This window comes from Anser cygnoides, chromosome 2 (genome assembly GCF_040182565.1).
Source record: "Anser cygnoides isolate HZ-2024a breed goose chromosome 2, Taihu_goose_T2T_genome, whole genome shotgun sequence".
In the NCBI taxonomy this organism is placed as follows: domain Eukaryota; kingdom Metazoa; phylum Chordata; class Aves; order Anseriformes; family Anatidae; genus Anser; species Anser cygnoides.
In genome coordinates, this window is record NC_089874.1 from 109,661,734 (window position 1) to 109,687,373 (window position 25,640).

The 25,640-nt window shown below is 40.3% G+C and overlaps 1 protein-coding gene across 4 annotated transcripts in view; it reads right to left on the reverse strand.

The window, feature by feature from the left end:
• Positions 1 to 1,683: 1,683 nt before the first annotated feature.
• The window catches only part of RAB12 (RAB12, member RAS oncogene family), a 45,928-nt gene continuing 21,971 nt past the window's right edge, over positions 1,684 to 25,640 (reverse strand). Inside the window, exons 6-8 of one of the 4 annotated variants that reach the window (XR_007168436.2) lie at positions 11,582 to 25,398; positions 11,268 to 11,342; positions 1,684 to 10,181 (exon numbers count right to left, since the gene is read on the reverse strand). Coding sequence is in view for 1 of the 4 variants with exons in the window: in XM_048077156.2 (XP_047933113.2) it covers positions 25,285 to 25,398 (114 nt within the window). In the remaining 3 variants the exon portion in view is untranslated. Of the gene's footprint in view, positions 25,399 to 25,640 lie in introns of all 4 variants that reach the window. The other 3 variants (XR_007168435.2, XR_007168434.2, XM_048077156.2) reach the window with 3 other exon arrangements.

A 25,640-nucleotide genomic window follows, 5' to 3' on the forward strand; every position in this document is an offset into this window, starting at 1 on the left:
ATAACCGAGTAGTATTTGCACAAATAATTATGAAAAGTAGATGCTAAGCCTGACTACTTAGATTAGCTATCACATGTTTTACAAAGTGTAAGGCACAGCTTGGCAGTGCGGGGCTCCCTAAATTCTTTTCTAGGGCTGAGGCACAAGAGAGTTTACAATTACTTGGAGAAGATGTGAAGAGACTCAATCTAAATGTAAATTTGTCCCTCAGCCGGCCCAGCTTACAGTAGCCTAAGCCTAAACTGTTATTTTCTCCTATTTCAAATCCCTATTTCAGACCTACTTGAATGATACCCTAAGAGCAGCCGACCTGTAATGGCCAGACTCGGAGCTGCAAGGGAGCACTCGTGTGTACAGAACTAACGCAAATGCTAAATGAAGACACAAATGCACCCATCCAGACTGTACGTGTGGATAAGACAGCGTATACCTGCTTGAGTCTGTCATTATTCCCCCTTTATGTGTTGCAGATCATGAGTTGTAATTTCTTTGTGGCCACATTGTGCTCTGTGATTATACCCTCCCAGAGGAATCCTCACAGTGGCCAGCAGGTGTTACAGTAACGCATTGACAACAAAACCCATGAATAGCTTCAACAGGAAAATGTGTGACATTGGAAGTTCACAAATCTTTTTTTTTTCCCTATTTTTTTTTCAATCTGTTCCTCTGCTCTCTGTCCTTGGGGGATCCAAAGCTCCAAAGACCTTTTTTAAAGCTTTATTCCTGGTCCCTGGAGTCATATCTAGATTGCGACTGCTTGCTCCTTGTTTGTACAAAACCCTGCTATTAAAAGTCTTAGTTCTTTACTGTTACAATATTACCAAGTGCCAGAATTCAATCAGAGAACAGAAATAATTGCATGAACTAGCTCCTGTAAAGGACCTCAGTACCAGAAGAAGGGCTTAGGCAGAATTTAAGCACATTCATCCAATACTGTGATTCCCCCCAAACCCATCACCCACCCCCACAGGCACCTAGCCCTGTTGGCTGCCTTAATTTTGGCTGTAAAGCTCCACGGACAACCAGAGCTTTCCCCATGTGGGTGCCCATGCCGGGTCCCCACGGATGAAGCCCTCCTGCCCTTCCCGAGCACGGAGCTGCCCCCTCTCCCTGTCCTGCCAGCTCTGGGTTGGGCACCCCTGCCCGGGCTGAAATCTGCCCTCCCGTCTGACTGCGTGCATAGTACAGCCAACTGTAATGCCCAATGTGGGGGGAACAAACAAACAAACAAAAGAAACCACCAAAATTAATATATCATGCTATTATACTAAAGGGCATCTCCGGATCTCAAGCACCAAGCAGCACATACCATCCTATCAGGGTTGTGCAGAGTTCAGAACTAAGCAAGTCAAACATGCACTTTCCCATGTTAATGGATTTGTACTTTTCCCTCTCACAAACCACCTGCGACCTCAATAAACACCCCCACACACACTTCAGAATTTATCACCCGCTCACCACTGCAGGCGCAAGCACCTAGGTTCTTGTATGGTTATTGTCTGTAGCACAGCACTACTGTGTACCACTCATTTTCTAGCTTCTTAACTTTCAGGGGATGATTTACTGCATTTCATCAAGTCTGTCTTTCAAAGTAAAGAAAACACAACTTCTGCTATTTCTGATTAACCCTTACATGCTACAGGTGCTGTTCAGCTCAGTTGAAAATTACTGAGTTTTGGTGTGTTTTTCTTTCTTTTCTCACTCTACTATATCAAGACTTTCAAAGCCATGAAACATTTGAAGCCCTGGATGTTTGGTGGCATTCAAAAGGGAGAGACCAAGAAAGTAAAAAAAATCACTGAGAACCAAAGGCTGGCTTGGATCAGAGTCACCAAAAGAGAAACAGCGCATTTTCTGTCTTCCTTCATAGCCACTAAGGAGTTTGCACAGAAACGCAGTGTTAGTTTATCAGATATTCAATAAGGGAAAAGAAGGAAAAGTCCTACACTTGTTATTTACTGAAGACAGAAGCTTTTCACAGCTTCTGGTTGTTGCAACTGATACACGTTACTGGATATACTGTTTGTAAGTTGTAGTCTGACATTACCTCAGCACCAGAAGTGTTCCACAGAGTTATGAAACATATTTCAAAAGCCGAGGAAGCAGACCAATACGCTGACTGTTGGTTGGCAGTGCTATTAATTTGTATATTCATCAAGGAATGTGTCACCTCACAATAAGCAAAACGCCAGTCTTAGAATATTATAAGTTATCCATCTGTAATGTACAGTTGGCTGAAGAAAGCTGCAGAAAATATCATATTCTGCACACACACACACCCCTCTGATAACTAACCAATATCCAAATATAGCAAACACTCAATAGGATTAGCTTCCTAGATATATCTGTGCCAAATTTAGCAATTAAAGCATCAGTATTTTTCCACAGTGCTTTGTTCCCACTGTATTATTTCCTCCTACCTCTATCACCTCTTCAACTGCTTCTTTTCTGACCCCGATTAGGGACGCTGTTCCCAGCAGAAACTAAATCCAAATTTCTTTTTTTGTTGCCACTTCAGTTCCTCCTGAGATGCTGCAGGCAGACACACTGCATTTGTCCCTTTCCAGTAATTTCAATTAATCTACCTTCAACTGATCCTAAACCTTTAGGACATCAGGCTTTACTGTTAGTTCCTTCAAAGCTGTAGCTGTCTTTGATTTAAGTCTGGGTTTCGAGACAGCTGCTCCCTAGTTTTTTTCTGTCTCTACCAACCCAAAACAATTGCTTCTCACAAACACTCTGGCTGTGGTGGTTTAGGAGTGGCTTTGTCCTCAGTGCATCTGTTGTTCTGCCGGGGTTCAGGAAAGCTGATTACTGAAGTCTGCTTCCCTGGCAGTGCTTTCACACGCAATTTCCTCTCCGACTCTCTCATCCAAGCTTGGGGCACGTCACGGCATCACTGTGGGACAGTCGAGCCCTGGATTACACAGCACCTTTGAGGCAAGCACAAAGTTACCTCCCGCAGTTTGCACTCATCTGAGCAGGCTCCACAACCAGTCGAGAAATCAATGATTTTGAAGAAACATGCAGACTCTCACCCACCTGACAGTGCCTACGGATCAAAACCCAAAGGCCTGGAAGAAGCAGAAGCTAATGAGTAGGAATTATTATCTTGACACAGAGAGACCTCTAAGCAAGTAAGGTGGATTTCCACATGCCAGAGGGATGCTTGGAAGATGGACCACCGATTGCAAGGCCAAGACGGAAGCACAATCGAAGTACAAAGGCATAGAGAAATCTCCAAAAATAGTATTACTTGTCTGTTCAGGATTCCAGGCTTTTTTAGGAAATCAGCCATTTACTTCAATTTGTGATCTTAAATAAATACTGTTGGCACTGCCTAGTCAGAAGTCGAAGAAAAGCTTTGCTTTCTTTGTCAACATGTCTCATAGTGTATTACAGCTTCTGTCTGATCAGTAGCAGAACCAACAGTGGTCAGTTTTCCCTAAACTGTAACGAATGGTCCAACAATAAAGTTTTTCACTAAAACAGGGAGTTAACATTCACTAAAAATATTTTCAGGCCAGCAAACATATTTTCACAGATCAATAAATATAAATATAAACAAAACAAATAATAAATAATAACATATAAATACACGTTTTAAGATCAAAAACATATCTCCAGATCTGTAGCATAACCAGGCAGAAATGTCCTTAACACTGAATGATTAGAATTCAGAAAACAAAGACTCAAAAATCAGACAATGACAGATCTGTTATGGCTTCACAACACTTTGGGGCTCTTCTTTTTTTGGCTGGTTTGAAGCTGCTCCATATGTTAGCTAGTACAAGGAACTGCCCACATTTTGTAAAGAATAAGATATAATCTAATAAATAATTTAATTCCCACATCTCATTTGTAGGGTTCATCTCAGAAAAATGCTGACATGCCAGTGCAGGAAAAACAGGTGAGGAAGAACAGTTTTCGGATTGGCTTGTCTTGTAAGAGTGTTTGGACTCTGTTTACTAGCTTCTGAAGGAAGAAATATCTTTTCATTCAATTTCTTGCCTGGTAATGGAAATAAAGCTCTAATATTCTCTATTTGAAGCGGTGATGCTACAGTGGTGCCAGCACTGACTGGTCTTAAGATGCTAAATGTATTTGAATGCCTTACTTGTGTATAACTGATCCAATATTCATATGAAGGTCTTCTTGCCTTAGAGACAAAATAATCCAACAGCTCAGTTTCTTGGATATGTGGCTTGGTCTGGGAGGACCTACGAGTTCACGCTGACGTCTTTCTTGTAACAGTGCCGTCATACAACGGCCAACCTTCTTCTAAATACCAAGTGTTTATGAAATGCATGGCAAACAGCAGCTGCAACGTACTGAAAATCTTCTGAAGAGTTTTGATAAAAGCTGTCTCTGGGGGTTGTTGACGATTCATCTTGTAAAGAGCTGAAAACTCACTGCAAGGTGGGAAGTATGTAGGTATAACTGGCAAAATGGAAAGCAGTTAATTGTTGAATTTGTCAAGGACTACCACAATATAATTGTCATTTGCAATCTATTTATTAACAATTTATAACAGGAAGTGGATGTCCACATTCACCGAATTTGCCAATAGCAAAATGTTATGCTGATAGCTCAGGACTGTGACGGGCTGTACGAAGACCTTAATGAAATTAGGTAATAGACAATTTTGTGGTAAATTAAATTTATACCCATGCAAGACTGGGGACTAGAGCTGAGTGAATAATTATTTCTAAAATGTATTAAGTATATTTAGCTTCTGTTTATGTTTGGAAATTGCTCAAGATGTATTTATGGTTTTCCAAAATTCATTACTTATTTCAGTCATTCCTAACATAATTGTTATGAATAATTCCCAATTTACAAATTGCTTATAGCTAGTTGTGGCCATTTCACCTCAAAACACATGCCCTGACTCCTAATTCCAGGTTGGTCGCATCTAGAAACAGCAATGCAAACTGATTTCTGTGCTCTTACCCCCGGAGCACCCTTCATTTAAGTTTAAAAATTAGCTAAAGAAGTTTAAAATTAGCTAAATTAAGGAAAGTGAAAGAGAAATGTATGGTAGAGTAGAAGATGTAATTACAAGGCAAAGAATATGGATCAGCTTTTCTTCTGATGTTTTGTACAAGATGGGTCTCACCAGAATTTTCTGTATCAGAACTTAGCAGCACTCAGGAAAACTAAGCTAACAAATCCCAAATGAGGTTTAGACAATTATATGAGTAAATACTGAATGGAGGGGACTCAATCCTAGTAAAAATGGTGTTTTTAAAGGAAATTCAGAGAAAGACCGCAGAGAACCCCAGGGAGTTCACAGGACCCCAAATGGTTGGTCTATTGTCACTGGAGCTTCTTCAGTGTTGTCCTTTTATCAGGACGGCCAAGAAAGATTTCCACAGTTAAGAACATAACGTTAGTTTGCTTTTAAAAATGAACTATTCTATGGGTTAAAAAAGAAAGAAAACTATGCTGGTCAACGGTATTTAAAACCCCAGCCATTAGGGCTAATGGGCATTTTAACGGTGTGTGCTGAGAATAGTTTGGAAAGAAGAACTTGTTCAACCTTTCTTCATTTCAAAAAGATCTGTTTTAACCCTGCTTTGGCACACATTATAGATAACTAGTATTGGATTATAAACTGCCTGTCAGAGTTTAAGAAGTATTTGGACTGTGCACTTAGTCATATGGTCTGAATTTTTGGATAGACCTGTGTGGTGCCAGGAGTTGGACTCGATGATACTTGTGGGTCCCTTCCAACTCGGGATATTCTATGATACTCTATAAAACTAGATTTCTGTAAATCTAGCATCACATTGCAAAGTGCAAAATTGTGGTGAAAAAGGAAAGAATCTGGATGAGAAAAAGAGAAGTGGGCTTACAAATCAAATTGCCTTCCAACAATTATTAAAAAACACACCAGGTCTAGGACATACTTCCTATTACAGTATAGTTGGAAAATTATCCCAGTGCAGCCTGGCAATGACTCGTACCTTTCTCTCTACCTGTACTTTGCACGTCCTTTCCCAGTGGACAAAAAGGAACCAGGAGAAGGAGAGGAGGGAGGAGGAAGGGGGTGGAGGAGGCTATGAGACACCATGGCCATGTGCAATAGCTGCTGCCTGTCTCAGGACAGTGCTTCCCTCTGACAAACCCACCCTGCAGATCCCAGGATGTCCCTCTGTTTTCTGTGTTAAGTGGTGAAGAAGCCAGCCCCCCCTCTAGGGGTAAGCAGCGTTTGGAGGACTGCCAGCCTAATGTGGCAGTAAATGGCAGCACCGCAGCGCAGCTCCATTTTAGCAACGGCAAGTTTATACTTGTGCCACCTCCCCTTTTTAATTCACTGTCACAGATGCAAGAATTTTGTATCATTTGCATCATGAATAGAGCCTTCCCTGTAAAAGGATCCCTTATTGTCCATTATTTTTATCATTTTTTTCAACCCTGTTCTGTTTCATTGTTAGTCACTTCTGCCTTTTCTACGGGAATCAATGTTGCTTCTCCCAAAAAACAGGCGTGTGGGATTATTCAGACCAAGTATTGATATTAAAACTGGGGCCACTTCCCTTCAGTAATATGCAAGGAACAATAATGCGAAGCACTACAGTATGACAGCCATCTCTCGAGTGGAGAACAATACGCACCTGACTCATCCTTTCTGCTGCCTCTCAACAGATATTTGTATTAGATATTAGATATATAGATATTGTATCAACAGATATTAGTATTGGGATATTGCAGTGCTTCTGCATGCCACACATGTTGTATCTTCATTTCTTTTGGACTTTTCTGAGAATCTGCAGTGGCACACTCCGGAGATGTACATTATTTTTTATAACACTTCTGTACTTTGAAGCAGGAGGAAGATCTTAAACATCTATTAAATTGGCACTTGTCACTAATTATTTTTAAGCTTATCATCATTTGTAACTTTAAAGTCTCTTTAGTTGCTTTAATTATAGATTCTGTACACCATACTTTCTCCATTCAAGAAACGAGTTCATCATCTCAATTCGAGCACAGTTTTAACAATCTCCAGAAGAGATCAAATAGATATAACTGAATCCTGCAGTGTGGGCAAACACCTATTGTGCTTGTGTGACTGCATGACAGAAATCCACACCCAGAGCAAAAAAAAGGCAGACTTGCTCTAGGCATAAAGTTTCTCTTCTTTTACTGCTGTTTCCCTTACGTACGCCTGTGTCTTTCTTTATCTCCTGCTCTTCCTTCACATCTAACTCCTACTCATCCAGAGTATCAAAACCACCTTTGCCCTCCGGGCCAGGTCACTTCTCTCTTCAAATACTTCTTGCCAGCAGCATAACTCTTAAGGTCTTATCCTCCCATCTTCATGGGCTTACCCATGTTTCCTGCTCCTTTCAACACACAAAATGTGATTAGGGTCAGGAAAGATGCTGTAAGCACACAGGGTTTGAAACCATCTCGAGGCAGAGATGCAGCTGCAAAGTGTGTATTTTGTATATTTTTGGTGTATAGTTTATGCCTGACCTGTAGCTGAGGTGGGCTGTGTAAACCACCTTTTGAGACCTCTTTTTCATCCCCTCAGATTACCTTCAAAAATGGAGTAACACATTCCCTTTCCATGTATGTAGTATTAATTTTACCAAGTGCATGGGATATAGCAAGAGAAATCGTTTTACAGTTCTGCTAAGACATCAGTGGCTCTTCTGGCTAATCGCTGTGATTGTAGAGACCACGGGCAGGTTCAGCACAGAGTGCAGGCAACTCTTCCATGTTCACTGTGAGATCAAAGTCAGCTACTTGCCCCTCCACATCTGATGGTTTTGCTCCATGTGATGAGCCAAGGGTTCCCTTCGGTAACCTATGCTCCTGGAGGAACCACAGCCACAGCCATGAAGGCTTGGACTCAAGCTCTGCTGCTCTCACCTCATGTAGTACTGATCCCACTGCAACAGTCCCGCCATCTCAGAGATCAGCTCTTAAGCTACAGCCCATGTTCACAGACTGTGTCTCAACTGCTTGGTAAATGTTCTTTTGAATACAGGAAAAATCCATAGGATTTAACGTGGCTTTACTGGATGGCATGCTTTAGTTTATATTCTTTGGTGTCTTTGTGAATTTACCCATAAAGCTGCATAACTACTTCATATTTCATCTAATAAGTGATACTAAATAAAGGTATTATTATCTTTTTTTAATCTTAGTTATATTCACGGTTTTTACATTGTGTGAAATGAAGAATATTATCCAAGCAAAACTATGAAGAACTGAAATCTATACTGTTAACTCAAGGCTACCACACACGGCACAGCGAAACCTTTTAAAGACTACTACACAACACATTACAGATCTAAGCTTTTCAAAGCAGGATATGCAGGATTAAGGCTACATTTAAATCCAAACATGATAAAAGGAAAAAAATAAATAGGCAAAACACAATTACTTTATATTGATGTTACGTAAGTACTTATATGGGGAAATAATTCATTCCTTATTTCTATCTTGTAATGGTACTGGGAGGAGAAAAGATATTTTAAAGCATTAACCTCCCTCCCCCTTTTTATGTTGTTATCCAATCTGATACCATAAATACTAAAATACTTTAATCCATACTGTATGGTAATTGTCATCATAGGGGCGAGCTCATTTTGTTTGTAAGGCTCAGCCACGTCTTTTCTCTTTTAGCACATACATTTCTCTTCTGTGCTTCAGCTCTAACATTTGGAGTTTGTGACCACTGAAATACTTACCTCCATGATGCTTCTCAAATAACCACAGCATTATATCTGTACTGTATTCTACCTTTAAGTTTGTGACAGATATTCTCAGTACAGACTCAGTCTTGAGGTTACTTATGTTTTCAGGCAAGACCACTAACATTACATTATCCTTTGGGACTACGTATGCTGTCTACATAATATATGTCTATTTTGTAAGCAGCTTAGGATAGATAGACCATATTTTATTTGAAGCGGAGCTTATAACCAATGCCCTTATTTAGTAATAAACCATGTTCACAGTCCTTCTGCCTGTAGCGCCCAGTAGCAGACTGGGATTTATTTGAGAGAACAGGAGTGACAGCACAATAACATCTACTGAAATGCACTCGGTATCGCTGCCTTTCTTACTGGGAGCTGAGGACAGCAAGCAGCCAGCGGTGTAGCCTCCTGTGCTCCTTGGTAATCGATATGCATAAGAGGCTCCTGGGTCCTCTCCCTGTCACTCAGCAGTCCACCTTCCCAGGAAGGGACACGACGACAGAAATGGCAGCAGCATTTGCAGGAGGGTAAGGCTGTCCCCATCCCTCCCCCAGGCTCCCGGAGAAATACGTTGCCTTTGAAACCCACATGGCAGGATATTGAAGATTTATGGCTCCTGATCCTTGCTACAGTTCACTTTGCTGCTTTGTTTACTTGGCAGGGAGAGGGAGGGAGGAGGGAACTGGATTAGCCTCGAAACCCCACGACAAAAGGCAGAAAAGCTCTGCCTCAGGCATTTAATAATCTACATTTCTACTGAATTACTAAATATGCCTGCCTTATCTCCAGAAAAGTCGGCATATTTTAAAATAGTAATTCATAGCACTTAAAAAACATTTCACACTAAAATAGTTTGAAAACCAATGGGAGCTTTGTTCTGATCCAGTATCCGCTGCAACGTACCATAAGAGAGGCACAAAACCACACCAGGATACAGAACCAGTATAATTTAGTTACTATTTAAAGTCTCTGAAGTTCTTTTTTTACCTACGTTACCTTTAACACCACAAATGTTACACAGCTAAAAATAATAACCAGAACCACTGTGATGGGAGGCTTGTGAAAAAGAGGGGGAGACAATTCGGGATTTCAGTCAAGTGGATAATTATCTTTACATATGCAAAGGCCTTTACAGCTGAGACAGAGCTACAGTATTTCTCTGAACGTAACATAAGGGAAAGCTATTGGGGCATTTTATTTTATTTTTGTTAACATTTCCATCAGAGAAAGAAAACTACCTCGTCTTTTCTGATGGCATTAGATAAATATCATGCAATGGCTCAAAACGCTAATTTGTTTAATTGCATTAGTCCACTCCCCTCCTGTTATGGGAACTCAAGCTTCAATGGCAAATCCAACCCCTTAATGAGATTATGGCGACGTTCTCAATATGAGGCTGTAGGGTGGCAATAAGATGGGCAAGGGAGCCACGCGTCTCCTTGGTGACCAGCCGAGTGGTTAACCCTGGTAAGAAAGGGTGGAGGGAAAAATCAGTTTGAGTGACAGCACTTCATCCTTTAAACTTCACTTCACTGCTGAGCAAAGCAGAAACAGTGCCAAGCAGTGACCATGGGGAAATTACCCTTGTTTTCATCTCCCTCTCTTCCAGCTGATGTCAGGAGAAAGGGACAAGACAAAGGACCTCCAGCTGTGGTAAAGATCATTAAAACAGAAGAATACAAAGCCATGGACATCACTGTGCCATCTATTAAATATTAGTTTCAGTTGAATGCAAACGTTTTTCTTTGTTATGCAGCTTGATACTATTATTGCTATTATACCTTTAATCCTTTTTGCATAGCTTTATTCCTTTTTTGCCTCCTTTGTAACGAAGGTGCCTTGTAGTCAGCTCCACCAGCTAATCAAATTGCTTTCTCCTCATTACTCACAGTGAGCTGTTAGAGCCTGAAGCCTAAGCTAACTGGGATATATGGTCACGATTCAAGTTCTGTGGAAGGGCTGAAACTGTGCCAGAATCACAGTACACAGATATGTTGTTGCTGCTGTCATATCAAGAGCAGGTGATATGCTTTTGAGTTAGGGAGTATTTAATCACATGGCTGCCCAATTAGTATACAGCGATAAAACATGGGTTTGTCATTCATGGCCTTCACTGGAGACAAATGATAAATCTTTTAATGTCAATAGCCAGTACATCCAATATCAATTTCTCCAATCCATTGTTTTAAGACAAATGTCAGGCAACATTAAAGAGGCGATGTCTGTGAATTATTATTTGTTATATTATTTTTTTCCCATGACCGAGATATTTCTGAGTCAGAGGACAACACTGCCCACATACATTGAAGCAATGCATAACCCACACGCGTAGATCCCCTGAGCCTGGTTCAGATCACAGCAGTGCAATTCTAGAGGATTTCCACTGGAGCCAGCCAAGTTAAAGTGCTGTGAAAAATGTCCATAAAGGCAAAATGGTTTCCATTTCACAAGACCACATAGGCAAGAAAGGTCAGGAGGTGCAGGCCCGTGGGTAAAACTGGTCTAAGGGCCCCAAATATTACGTGAATCAAAAAGCATCAGAAAACTTACTCTGAGCACCATGCACCACTGGTGGATGGCTGGCCTCTCTGGCATGCTGTAGCTGGCTGGGAGGGCAGTGTCCTGCTGCAAGGGCGAGAAGAAAAGGACAGTCCATTACTAAGAGAAACCAACACAAGCAACTTCTAATTCCTCCATGCTTTAATTTAGCTGAGAGCGTAATCAATTGCTGAAATCATTTTGCTATTTTTAAACCTTAGGGAGCAAATGGAAATCTCATTTTAAAGACAGAACCTTAATTATGCTTTCTGAGAGCTAGTCATTTGCCAAAGGAGAGACAATGAGGCCAGTGCCACATTCCTTACCTCCTTTCTCATCTGCGAAGGTTTCCGATGCCTCCTGCCGACTCACCGAACTCAAGCTTCCAGCACATGGGGTTTCCTTTACTGTGGACTGGCTCCTGGCAGGTATTTTGACGCAGCTGGTCACCAGGGTTAGAACAGAAGAATCAATGGGTTTCTCATTTGGTTTGTTTTCCTTGGTGCTTTTGGGAAAGCCTGTAATTCTTATAACCACATCCCAACATCAGTCGTCGAGATCTTCTATTTTACAAGATACCTGTACTGTAATCCAAGCTGCCATTACAAGCGTGGCTAGGTATACTTGCAGTGGCTTTCATCTACCTAGAGCCAGATGAAAGGTTTCTGCGGCCTCGGGGCTGCTGAAGCCAGCAGCAGTGAAGCTACAGCAGCATGGGGTCCCTGACAGCCCCACAGGAAACGCTGGCACCTGCTTGGATGGGCCCTGGGCTCGGCAGCCCTTTCTGTGGTACCTCTCGCCTGGCTCTGCCAGAATCGTGCCTTTCCCTCATGGAAATACATCATTTCCTCCACCACAATTAGACTGCCTGTAGTTACGTCTTCAAAACCTCATGTTCTTTGGTCCTTCAGCCCATTTATTAAACGCACGGCCAGTTTTGCTCGTTAAGCTTTGACAGTTCAGCTCCCGCCACAGCAGCTCCTGTTGTGGCTGTGGGCCCGCCTGCAGCTCCTTCTCTTCAGCTCTGGATTTTTTCCTGAAAAAATCACCTTTCTGTGTTTCTTGAAGTTTCTTCGTTGGTCATGTTTTATCTAGGGCCCAAGAGAAGACATTCTGGTGTACTTCTGAAAGTTCAGCAGGATCAGTAAGTTAGCAGCTTAAGAAGTTGAAGACTGGGAAGAAGAAGAGATACTCACAGCCCCTTTAAAGTTATTTGATACATAATCAAATACAATCAAATATTTTGATATATCAATTATAAGCACAATCTCTCTTGACTTTCCTAACAGTGAACGAGATGAGATCTCTCTCCTGAGAAGTACTTGGTGTAGGAACATGATTTAAGCACTCAGATTTAGATGAGTTAAGTGTATGGCGCGATGACTCCTTCTCACTCCATTTTTCCACTGCTCACAAGTAGGAATTTCAGATGTATGTTATTTATTTACTTTTTAACCATGTGATATGACCTCTTACTGCTAATGAGAAGAGATTAACCTTTTGAAACACGAGGATGAAATTACACTCTCTTCAGGACTACAGTCATGAGCTAATATAATCACAGATAGCCTTAGAAAGAGCTCCGCACATGTCAGAACCCCAGATCTGAAATTTGTGTCTATAATGACAAAACCAGAACCTTACTAAATGCTTATTCAGCAGGTTCAGGATCCCAATCCCAATCCCAATCCATTCTTCTTTGGCCAAGAACAGAGAACAGTTAGTAAAGTTGTGAACCCAGATGTGAACCCAGATCTCCACCCACAGTTTCAGTGGGAGGAAAGGCACCTTGCATCTGGGTCTTAACATTGACTACTCACGCAAAAACAAGAATTCTGGTTTTCATGGAGAGGTCTAAAACTAAAATGAGCTCTTGAAATGCAGCCCCAACACTGTTTGGAACTGAGTTTTGGGTGTGTAACACATACTCACGGCCGTGCTTGGCTGTACTATGTTTTGAACACAGCTGCAAGCACTCATGTAGTCATTCCCTTAGCAACATCCATCTGAGATATGGAAATATTAAGGTTATTAGAAAATAACTACTAGTCATTAAGAAAGAGCACCTTCATCTGACCACATGCTAATTGTGAAATATAGGCAATATTATCTGGAAATTAAGAAAAAAAAAAAAGGGGTGGGCGGGGCAAAGAAAGGCCAAGAGAGACCTTTTTTTTTTTTGTGTTGTAGTACCATAAAATACAAATAAATGGGAGAAAATGCAGTTATAATTCCAATGCAGAATTTGAGGAATTCCTTATGGCTCTGCCAGAGGTGAATGGTCAAGGACACGGCCCTTCTGATTAGCATCAGCATTTTCACAGTGTTTCACATATGTTTAGGTGGTTGTGTATCCACAGGGGAGGAATAAGAAGGTATAATGTAATGGCATTATGTAGGTTTATCCCATGCAGAAAATACTTATCTACATTAATCCATCTCTCTTTCAGTTCTGCTGTCTTGTGCAGCAGATGGGATGTCAAGTCAAATATTGCAATGCTAGAAAAAGAGGTTTTGCTACTGTTACTGGCACGGTTTTAAGAAAAGTAGAGGTCTAGCCCTACATATATACTTCAGAAACAACAAAAGTAAGTACAGTTAAATTCTAGTTGAAAGATGCTTCCAGTGATAAACTAATAATTTTGTTGGCAAGACCTAGAGTATATTCTTAATAGTATCAACATTTGTTCCAGTGGTTCTCTTCCATTTCAATGTCTGCTTCTTTCTTCTTTTTTACCCATCCCGCTCCACCCCTTCTAATCCTTTTCCTCCCATTTCAATAGTTTTCATCCCACTCCGGGCTGCTTGCCTCCTACTTGTACTCCACAGGACCTCCATTTCTACAATGCTCCATTTGAACTTTCTCACCACTTTTGTCCTCTCTATATTCCCAAGACATGCCTCTTACACAATTTTCCGATTTATTTCTCCCCTGCCCCACAATCCCTAATTTATCCTCCCTTGCTGAAATCCCGTAAAGCCTCATGCTCTGACATCCACCAGTGCTCTGGAGGCTCCTGTTAACCCTATTTTGTAGGTGCTGGGGCATGCCTGTGTGCAGCTTGCACGGTGCGCTGCTACTGTTTCTGACTGGCAAGACACCGCTTTGATGGCTCATCTGGGCACACCAGGAGCTCAGCTCAGCTCAGCTGGTGCTGACAAAGTAGGCATCACCCCCGCTTGATCTGACAGGCTGACAATGCTGGTTTAATACTAATGAGCACAATTTCCCGTTCCAGTATCTCATTAATATCTGCTTCTTTAGTCGCAATTCTTCTCCCTTTGCTCCCCCAATTCCACTCTCATCTAAATTCAATCTACCGGTGATGTACTCATATCCAGTCTCCATTTTCTCTTTGTTTTCTCCCCAGATGCTCCTCTAATTCTCTTGCCTAGAGCAAGAAGCAAGAGCGGCCAAACACACTGAGCAGTTGAAGTACATATAAATGGTTACTGAGCTCGCAAGCCTTTGCTAAAACAGCCGTTTCCTTTGCAGCATGGAGTTAAATGAGAAAGAAGGGGACACGATGGGCCACGTGCTGGGGAGAGAGGTCAAGGTGCTAGCTATGACTGAGACGTGCTTTCTGATGAAGAGCTGTCAAGGGAGATCAAAGATCAGGCTGACCAGATGCGTCTCGTACGCAGAGGAGGAAGGCAACAGGCCCAGCTCCCTCTGGTCACCATCACTGAAGCCACTCAAAAGGAGGCAGCTGGGATGTAAAAGAAGAAGGAAAGCACAAGGCAAGGAATGCCCCAAGTGAATCAGGGCAGATATGACCTCCAGAGGTGCCTTCCAGCCTCAGCCATTCTGTGCCTCTATAACTGCTCTCTGACCTCTTCAGATATTGGCAGGAACCTGGAGTCAACTGTCTACCACCTGAGTCAAAACCCTCTTGTAAGCCTTTTCTCTCTCAAACATTAAGAGTTACTTACTCAAGTTATTTAGAGTTGTGCAATGCATGCAGAAGTTGATGTTATTGCAGAAAACCTGTAATCCTCCTTGTCTTATTGACTTCGTTGCATGGTGTTTGCATTAATGGGGAAAAGAAGGGTTTAACTGGTGACGATATCTCTCCTCCATCCTCCTTTTAGCACTATTATCAGCAATATTTTAAATTTCAGCAGACACCTAAACTTTCTTCATGGGCTCCTAGCACAGCGTAGCACAACTGCAACAATTTAAATCTGTTCTATCCAAACACATTTCAGTATCTTATGACCCAGGAAGACATAAAACTCAATTTACTCATTAACCTTAGCTTCCTGAAGCTGCAATTACCGCCCTGTGGACAGCCAGTAATTGAATTGGATAAGAGTAGCATGCAAATGCCACCCAGTGCTAGATAGTGCTGAGAGATAATCCTGCACGCTTAAGAAAAAGGCATCGCCGCACAGACAACAAGTAGCAAAGTGGCAAAAGGGAACATGCATAAAGCAGCACGTGCAGAAATTAAAGAAACGCAAATGATCAGGAACACGGTGGCAAGAACTACAATATTATGTAAGCGTAGGTTTACAGTTTACAGCTAATAGCATGCAACTGTGACTTGTGCACTGAAAAGCATGTTCTGGTGGATGGTTTCACCACAGAATCAGATCTTGTTTTCCCCCCTGCCTCCCAGAGTCATAATTCAAGGTGTTTGGTTACATTTTATATAGCCTAGTACATCTTGCTCCAACTGTAGTGAAAGGGATCAAGACATGACAAATAAGGACTGGAGCTAGCAAAATGAGATTTAGTTTTAAGGACACTTGTCTTTTTACATTGTGTCTTTTTTTTTTCTTTTCTTTTTTTTCCCTCCCATTAAACCATCAGTGTATTTTTCCCAAGCCTCTGGATAGAGCTTTTGCATTTTTAAGCTTGATCTAATTTAAGTATAGATGACCCTGGCCTCTTACTGCTACATTACGTATCTCATCACAGTGCTTGCGGAAACATCTCAATATTTGGCTGAGTGCATTTATTATGTGACTTCATATTCTTCTCACGTTCTTCAACTTGTTTTGTTTGTTTTCCTGGTTCCAGTCCCTATTTGTTTCTTTCTCCCTTTGCTAGTAGAACATGCTCCAGGAAATACAAAATGCCACTTAAGACCTTTCATCACCAGGGTTCTGATCCCGTAGAAGACATGCCTATGGGAGTATTTCGATTCAGATTAGGATCATCCCCTCTTACTGCACTAGAGTTCATGTGGTAGAGTTGTGTTGGAGGAAATGGATTTCTTCTACAGGAAACTAAACAAGAAAAGAAGAGAAGGAGGAGAAGGAGAAGGAGAAAAAGAGCCAGACCACAGCAAGTGCAAAGCAATCCCTTCCCTAGCAATGTGCCTGTGGCAGAGCCCCAGCACCAAGTGCACACGGATCTGCTCACTTTGGACCTCGCTACTTGTTCAGACTGACATAGCAGCCACAGCATATATATAAGCATATACCACTTTCTCCTATTTTAATCTGATGACACCTTTCAAGAACTGACAGAGGATCTAAAACATGATTTTTTCACTGACAGTTTTGTTGTAAATGATGTTGCCTCTTAAATCAGATGTTTGACTTGGGTCAACTTGACTCAGGTTCTCTTATTCTTTTGAAGATCAGAGATGGACATGAATATAACTTTCCAGGACCTCTCAGATCCCTCAAGTGTTTTTGAAGAGTAACTGTGAGTGCTAAAGAGACTTACGATTTCTTCAAGCCATCATCTCTCTAAGGCAAGTCACACATACTTTGTTTTTCTGCTCAGGAACTTTTCTGTGTAGTTCTTATATTTTGCCTGTTAATATATCATCATTTTAGTTTTTGTGACATAAGACTTTTTCTGGGATAGAAAAAAAGGGGTGCAGGGTATTTTGGATGCATCTTCTAGGTACTTCTTCCCTTAGTTTTTGAGACCACGCTGTTTAGGCTCATGGAGTTCCCAGGTGTTTTTTTCTGCAAGGCATCACAGCTGAGGCTTGGCAGGCTTTGGCTGAACTCGTCTCAGCCCGACTGGAAACTTTGGTTTAGCTTGTTCAGATGTCAAAGCAGCTTTTCTAGTGATCGGACAGCTACCACCCAGTCTGTGCACTTAAGCTTATTTGAACCATGCAATATACTGATTTTTATACAATAAACATCACTAACGTCTCTATGTAGAAAGAAATATTAAGGATTCATATGTAATGACACAGTGAACATTGCAGTTACACAGAGGCAAGTTATGACAGCATAGGCCTCCCAAGTGAAGGCCCTGGATGTGATTTAGACAGACACAGGCCTGGGCGGATGACAGAGGGGGCTCAGGATAATGCTGAGGATGTAAGTATGCGCCACTAGTCAATGAAAGAGAAGTACAGATAAGAACAAAATAAGTTCCAGGAGTAACAGTGAAGAAGAATCCAACACATGCAAAATGCACTGTATATTGTAAGACGCTTGCAGACCAGTTAAGAGAGGACACAACGTGCCAGTGTGCATGAAATGTGAAAACAGCCGCCAGTGTAACCTAGGGTGGTGAAGAAGTCACCAATATCACACACCTCCTGTTAAAGAACCAGAGCAAACCCCACCACTGATATCACTCTACCCTGTGAGTCTGCATGTGCTCATGTGTTTTTGCGCAAGTTTAAACTGACTTTTTAAATAGAGATGTAGTTAGATGATGAGGACAGTGAAATATAGTAACTGGACTAATCACAGCAACTGCATTTTATTTTAAAAAAGGTTTGCAATTAGTCCAACAATAAATTCTTGGCTTTGTATATGAGGTATGTTCCCCTTTTTGTCCATAACAGGATTCTGAAAGTAAGAAACTGATTACAATTAAGATTTATTTTGTTGCTATCAGATAATTTGTATGGATGCCTAGAATTCACAGGAACCTCTGAAGGTGAGTAATTTTGTTATGGATTTCTATTTAGAACAATGCTAATCATGCAAGATCAGCAAGAGTAAGTTTAAACTTTTAAATGTGTCAGCATGGAGATTTGCACTGCTTTTAAAATGCTTTCAATCTGCTTTTTAAACTGGCAGAAACAGTGCAACCTGCCTGCGCTTTCCTTAATCTTGTCTGCACTGCCATGCAAATTCCACTGAGTAGAGCTCTCTAAGGCTCATCAGACTGATGCTGATCTTGGGTGGTTGGTAAATCCTGTAATCAAGGAAGACACGTAATAAAACGATATTAGGGATCTATTAATATCTGTGATATTCAGCCATCACAGACCGCATGAAAAGGGAGATCCACTTGATGTAATCTACCTGGATTTACCAAAGCCACTCAGCCATGTCCCTCCCTGAAGGCTCTTAGATATACTAAGATGCCACAGGATAAAAGAAGCAGTACTTTTTAGAATAAATTCCTGATTAAATGATAAAAAGTTGTGTACATTTATGCAGAAAACACATTTTTGAAAGCAATCCTAGCCTTCTTGAAAAAAGAAGGTAAAAAAAATGTACAGAGGAGAGCTGTAAGGACACTTAAAAGAATGAAATGACTTCAATAACAGGAACAACTGAAGATATTATGACTTGTCAAGACTAGAAAAGATATGACTGATGGAAAAACTTGCTAAGAGATATTAAAATTACAGGTCACTTCGAAAAGGTAAAAAGGAAACAATTGTTCACTGTTTCTTCCACTAGGAGAAAGATGGGGAATGAAGTGAATTAGAAGCTTATAGATCCAAACTAGAGAGAAGCACTTTTTCCCCTAGCATATAGTTACACTGTAAAACCACAGTACATTGCAGGTATCAAACCCACATGGGTCTACAAAATTGTAAGCAATTGATCAGACCAGTTCTTGGAAGAAAAATCCATTGCGCTATTAAGATACTTCAGGTGAGGGACAGCAGAAGTATCATCAAGTTGTCCTGTGCAGTTGGGAAAAAAATGTACTTTATTTTAATCCTTCTCTAGTAGGAGATAGCAGTGAGGAAAAAACCAGCAACTTCACGTTACATTTGTCTATAATCACGGGGGACTGAGTTAAAGCAGTCTGAGCCATCCCTTCTAATTCCTCATTCTTAAAAAATTCAAAACTGTATTGGAACAAAGGAAGCCGCTCCCTTATGTGTGGGTCACCACTGGCTGCAGATGGATGTTTGTCTCCTCTTTCTGGTGGTCATCAGAGCTCTTTGGACTTCGTCCTCCTCCTGACATCCCACCAGAAACCCCATCAGCAGCAGCTGCAGCATCTTCCACAGAGTGGCGACTATGTTCAGAAGCTTGTAGTATAAAGTCATTTTATAATTTGGCAGGTAATGGATTTTTGTTGACCTACTGCCTTCTTCCCCACTTTTAATGCAGGCCTGTACAATTCCATAAAGCCTGTGCTCACGTAGCTGCTGGGAATTTTCATCACCATCCCTGAGAGAGAAAACTGACTGGTTGCTTGAGTACTAGCCAGCTTTTAGAGACCCAGCTAGCGAAGGTGTCTGAAGGACTTCGAGTGCTAGAGCACTGAGGCACACGCGGTAGATTTTACAACTCCTATGCACAACATTTAAAGAATGGGATAAAGGGCTCTGGGTTAAAAGGAAAACAACAATTTTAATCTAAAAGACATCTTCATTTCCTCATAAGAAAAAAATCATAGCCAATACCAAACAAATTCTCATTTTTGAGAGATCAAAATCCTCTTCAGGAAATACAAAATTAGGATTATAAATAAAATAAGATCTAAATGTTTCCTATCTGCTGGGATCCACAGGAAGCTTGATTCTTTTGTTAGAGCTGGCACTTACCCAGACCGACAAAAAAATTTGTTTTAATAGCATTGAACCTGTGATCTTCTATGACAGAACAACGTCCTTAAACAAACAATTGGACCTCTGAAATGCCTCTAAAAATCAAAATTTGCCCTCTGTGATTTTAAGGATTAACACCCTTCACCAGAAACATTCACATATATTGCGGCCAGAGTTGGAAGTACAAATAATTTCATGCAAGAACATCTAATCAAGTTAGTAGCATAAAGAACAGGTTTTAGAGGCAATTCTAAAGCAATATATATGTGTGTGCGTGTGTTTCTATTAGGAGTCATAATACAGAAGTATAAATCACATTGTGGGGAGGGGGCACGTTTCAATTCATTTATTAGAAAATAAAGGCTCAAGTGGGTATGAAATCTTGATGATTTTTAAAGAAGTTATAGAAGTAGGCACTCAAGAAGTACAACTAAACAAGTTACATCTATCATACAGATCACTAGAAATTCGGTAAAGTATCCTTTCTATCAAAGATGATGCCTAAGCATACACAACTTTGAATACAGAAAGAAAATATTCTATTTTTAAACATTCAAATAATTATTTCCTGGTATCAATGCAACACATTAATGCATTTCTTTAGGCATATTTTCAGTTCCCTCAGCTATTCACTACCACTATACTTTCATTTGCTGCTTCTGAAAAAGGAGTTTGGGCAACAGACGTTTACTGGGCAGGAAGAAAGCAGCAGCAGCTAACCCTACAGCAGAGGTCTCTGACTTCTTCCTTGGCGGAGCTTCAGTGACCCCTAATGGACAACTTCCATCAGTGCGTCTGCCCCAACAAAACAAACAAAGCTACGCTGCAAAAACACACAGTACTGAAAACTTCTTGTTCCAGCCTAAAACGAACTCTGGCTCTTTGACACATTTGTAGCTCCCATTCAAGACCAGTGTACCTATTAGGATACCACCATCATACCCTGGCTATTTGAAATATAAAGAAGAACACAGTTATAGGTGAATAAAACCTACATTTAATGCAGTCATTCTGACGACTGGTTATGACAAGGCTAATTCAACATTTTTAAAACGAGAGCGCAGTGGTTTTACATCTTTCCACACACACACACAAAGTTAAGGCCTAATCAACATTTTGAATTGATCCACTTATACCATTTTAAAAGGAAGATCTGCAATCAGCACAGTCAAGAGCCTTTATAAACAGCAGTAGTAATTTGAAAGATAGAGTGCAAAGATTTCTTCCTTCTCTCCCATAAGTAACTATACCTGCCAATAGTATGGCAATGAGAAGTTTTCATTGCAGGAATAGGATTCTCTGCTTCAGTGCAACTACTGCTATTTGCACTGAATAAAAAACAGACACAAGAAGGGAGAAGTTCATGCTGGTTGGAGCAATCCCTTTCTTTCATTCACCAACAGCAGAGATGAGCTTGTGTGAATGGATTCTCATTACAGGAAAGTAACCAAGCTGGAAATGATCCGCATTCCCTATTCCTCTTCAGGCAAAAGTTTCTGTTCATGTTCTTTCTTTACTAGCTTCACTGCTGTACTCCACTTTTCCTATCAACCTTCCCACCTCAGAAATGTAGCTGCTATAAATCTTCCACTTCACTGAGATTTAGACACATAGAGGGGTAAAGGCATCGAACAAAAGGATCACAATGCTCCATTCAGGCAACTTTATAACAGTAGTCCATAAGATAACTATTGGCTTCCAAGCTAACTGGATTCGCAAGAAATTCTTCACACATTTAGACCTACTTCATTTCCAGTCTTGCTTAAATCTAGCACTTCAAGTAGTGATCAGTTCACAGCATCACCTTCACAAACAATAACGACAAAAATGCAAACCAATTAAGGCAAAGCCTTCATTGCCAAAAACTTCTACTCCTTCAGTAGAGTGACATAAATTAAGCATTGACATAAATGAAGGAACATGGAAGCGTCCAGCAATGGCACAAACATGCAGTCCTAAGTTTGCTTTAGAAAGTCGCCATACCCTGGCTTTTAACTCCCAGTCCTTTCTTCTGCCGCCTTCTCTTCCTCCTTCTTTAGAGGTAGCAAATGCTGAAATCAGCTGTGTATCTCTGTTCTGAAGAGGCAAAAGATCTGGTGAGCAGGAGAAGCAACCGCCACTGCTCCTGCAGCACACACAGCATGACCGTACAAGTCCTGAGGAAATAGCCATGACACCTATTGAGTAAATCAAGATGTGCTAGTAAGCCAACAGTTTTCATTTTTTTCTGTATTGTGACTCACTACTACACAAAAGAAAAATTTCCAGCCTTCCTACTTTCCTTCTATTCATCTATAAAGAAATGACCTGGTAACTCAGCCCACTGGTTGAATGTCCATTATAGGCAGATCTAAAACTCTTCAGAAACAATCGAGTATCACATCAGTCTCTTGATAGAGATGAACTTAATTTTTGGTAGAACACACAGTACTAACTGGACATACCACTGAAGTTATGCCATTTCAGTCACCTACTGGATTAAATCCTAACTGCACTGAAATCAGTGGCAAAACACCTTTACATGGCCATGACCCACCCACCATTTTTTCATGGAAGTCAGGAAACCACTGTTACTTTGGAGCAGACGTTACTATCCTATTTCAGACACTTCTTTGATTTCTAATTGCTATGCTAGATTATCAAGAGACACTGCTGTGTATTTTTGTCAGCATGAAGAAACTGCCAGGGACTAGCGGACCTAGCAGCATCTGACAAGCGTAGTGGTAAAGCATGTTGGGCTTGGTATTAGAAGGAAACCATTTCCACAAACACCTGGGAGCACAGAAATGGGTTACTTCTAACCACGGCTCCTGAAGAACCATGATCTGCTAGCACAAGCTAGAACAGATCTATAACTGCAGCTAGTTCTCAGCTTCCCTTTTTTTTCCTCCTGTGATCTCTTAATGGTTGTGCAGGCTATTCTAAGAGTCCATCACAAGAGGTCAACAAGGGTTGGGCTGACAGATGAACTTCTGTATGAGGAAATGGAAAGCAATAATACTTCCCCCCCCACACCCATCCTTCCACACCACACTGCAAATGCTTGCTAGGATGTAAATGAACTTTGACTCACGTAAAAGTTGCAGGGAACAAATCAGGAGACAAAACCCACTTTAGGATCATATCATAATGGATCTGAAGCAAACAATTTTCCTGAACTTTTTATGATTTCCAATGAATAAGTACATACAAGCACTCTTACATAAATAGGTCTCTCAAATGCAATGATTTTTCGTTTTTGATACAAGAGACTGGAATCCCAATTTACCTACATACAAACAGAACATAATTACAAGAAGAAAGTTTATCTAAGTCAGATTTCTTAATTTTTATTAAATCCAAAAACTGCAGGAAAAAAAAATCACAAGTTTCTAAGTACATATAAAAACAAATCAGCTAAAATAGAATGGTTGTCAAATTAAAACTCGGTTTCCATAAATTTTCCTTCCCTGCTATTGCCCACAGTGTCATCAGAAATCCTACAAGTGCTTTAGAAATTGATTTCATCTTATCAATATGATAGTAAACCATAAGTTTACTATGTAAAAAAGCAAACTGTTTAGGCACAAGGTGGCAGAAGACATAAGCACAAATATCAACCATGCTTCCTTAATCTGTAAGTCTAAATCAAAATGTGCTAAAGACCTGCATGGTATTGTATTCAGAATGTCAGAGCTCACTCAGTGAAATAAGGGATCAAAAATTTTATTATTACTTTTTAAAATGTTTACAGTTCTGTGTGTCTTTTTTCCTTCCATAAAACACAGAGAAGCTGCTTCAGGCAGTGGTATAGCTTACTGTTCAGTGCCAGTGTTTTGGCTAGAGGAGCGGTAAAGGTGACAAAATGGTTCCAGCACCAGAGAATGAGAAGTAGAGAAGCTGTAGTGTGAAAAAGACTGGTTAATATTTGTGTTGCCAGTGTAATTAATAGTTTTGCAACCACCTGCTAAGATAGCATGACAACCAGTCACATGCTACTTGAAGATATCGGCTGGGCTAGGTCATCTCAAGACAGCAAGTATCAAGGTGAACAACTAATGCTTGCTGCTCTTTTAACTAGACCTAAAGGAACTGTCAAAGTTAAATAGTAAGGAAATTAAAACGAGAGTTGTTACATATTCTAGATTTTACCTTTTACCCATCATTCGATACTTGCCATTCTAATAACAGGTGCAGTTCCACTGTCATTCATAAATACAAAATTTTATTTGCACTTCATTAGTTTAGAAAGACCACAATGTTTTTCAATACCACAACATTCAGGACACACCAAGTTATTCAAATATGTAACTACTGATTTACCACAGCTAAACTAAACAGTGCATTTTAATAAAAGATATACCAAAGATATAATTCACAAATTCATTATCAGACAAAAACCTAACACAGTATTTGCTTGATGGGAATATTTTCCACCATTAGGAAAGAAAATCATTTCACCTTAATTTCCCCTCCCCCAACCCTACAGATGTCCAGACAAATACACACATATATTCCTTAACACAGGAAAATGCATTACCTTAATTTTTTTTTTTAAAGAATTTGTCTAGGACAGCAGCATTGCTTTTTATACCTTCTTTTAGAGCTTGAATATATCTCCATTCTTTTATTTAAACTAATTGATTCTTGCAATTAAGTTTATGCTTATGCAGAAAATTATATATGCAATTTGAGAGTGCAATCTTAGATCTGCACCAGATGTGATGTCTTAGTACACAAAGAAAGGGTTCAGCATTAAACAAAATAAATAAGGCTGCCAAAAATTAAACTTAGCTTTCAATAAATCCAGTCAGCAGAGGATGCTACAGCCAAAAATGTTTTCACTACATTAAAATGAAACATAATGCTGATTATGGAAGCTTTGTACATAAAGTCCTCTGTTTTAAAAAAATTGTCTTTAAAATAGTTAGCAAAGCACCATATACTTATCTTCATACCAGAAGAGCTTCTGCCTGCCTGTTTATAATAACAAGAACTATTACGACATTTATGTCAAGAATAGGTATAGATTTAACTTTTCCTCCTCCTCAACTGGAAGTGTGGTAAATCCCAACCAACTGTACAGTATTTATAACACTGGGGCAATGAATGAAACATCATTGTGAGGGAGAGGGGTAATAATTAAATGTTATATAGCTGAATCCTACACAGGATTGCATATTTGCATATTTACAAGTTAGTGTGTAGCTCTGACTCGAATAACAAAGTGCAACAAGAAACTGCCAAATGATTGTAGTGCAGAGTACTATAGATACTTTCTTTACCCTCCCACTCCTATTTTTCACTCTGTATGGAGCAACAAGTCAACAGCAACGGACATGTGGCCTTGGAGGAGGCAGTTCTGGTGGGATTTCTGGCTCTGGTTGCAGGGACAGGATACTGTTGGACAACTCATTTCTTATAACATCCAGTGGCATCTTAAAGAAAAGAAAAAATCACCTGTAAAGAATCATCTGCACAGAACTCAGCAGGATGAGATAGTTTCAAGAGTTCAGTCACCCAAAGCCTCCATTTAAGGATTTTTAGTTCTTATTAATTAGTGAACTACATTAAAGCAAGTTGTGTTAACAATGTCTTTCAGAAAGAAGTTACAAGACCCTGTTGAAATAAAGTCACTTTCTAAAAATAATGACACATTACAAGAGAACTGCCTGCACGT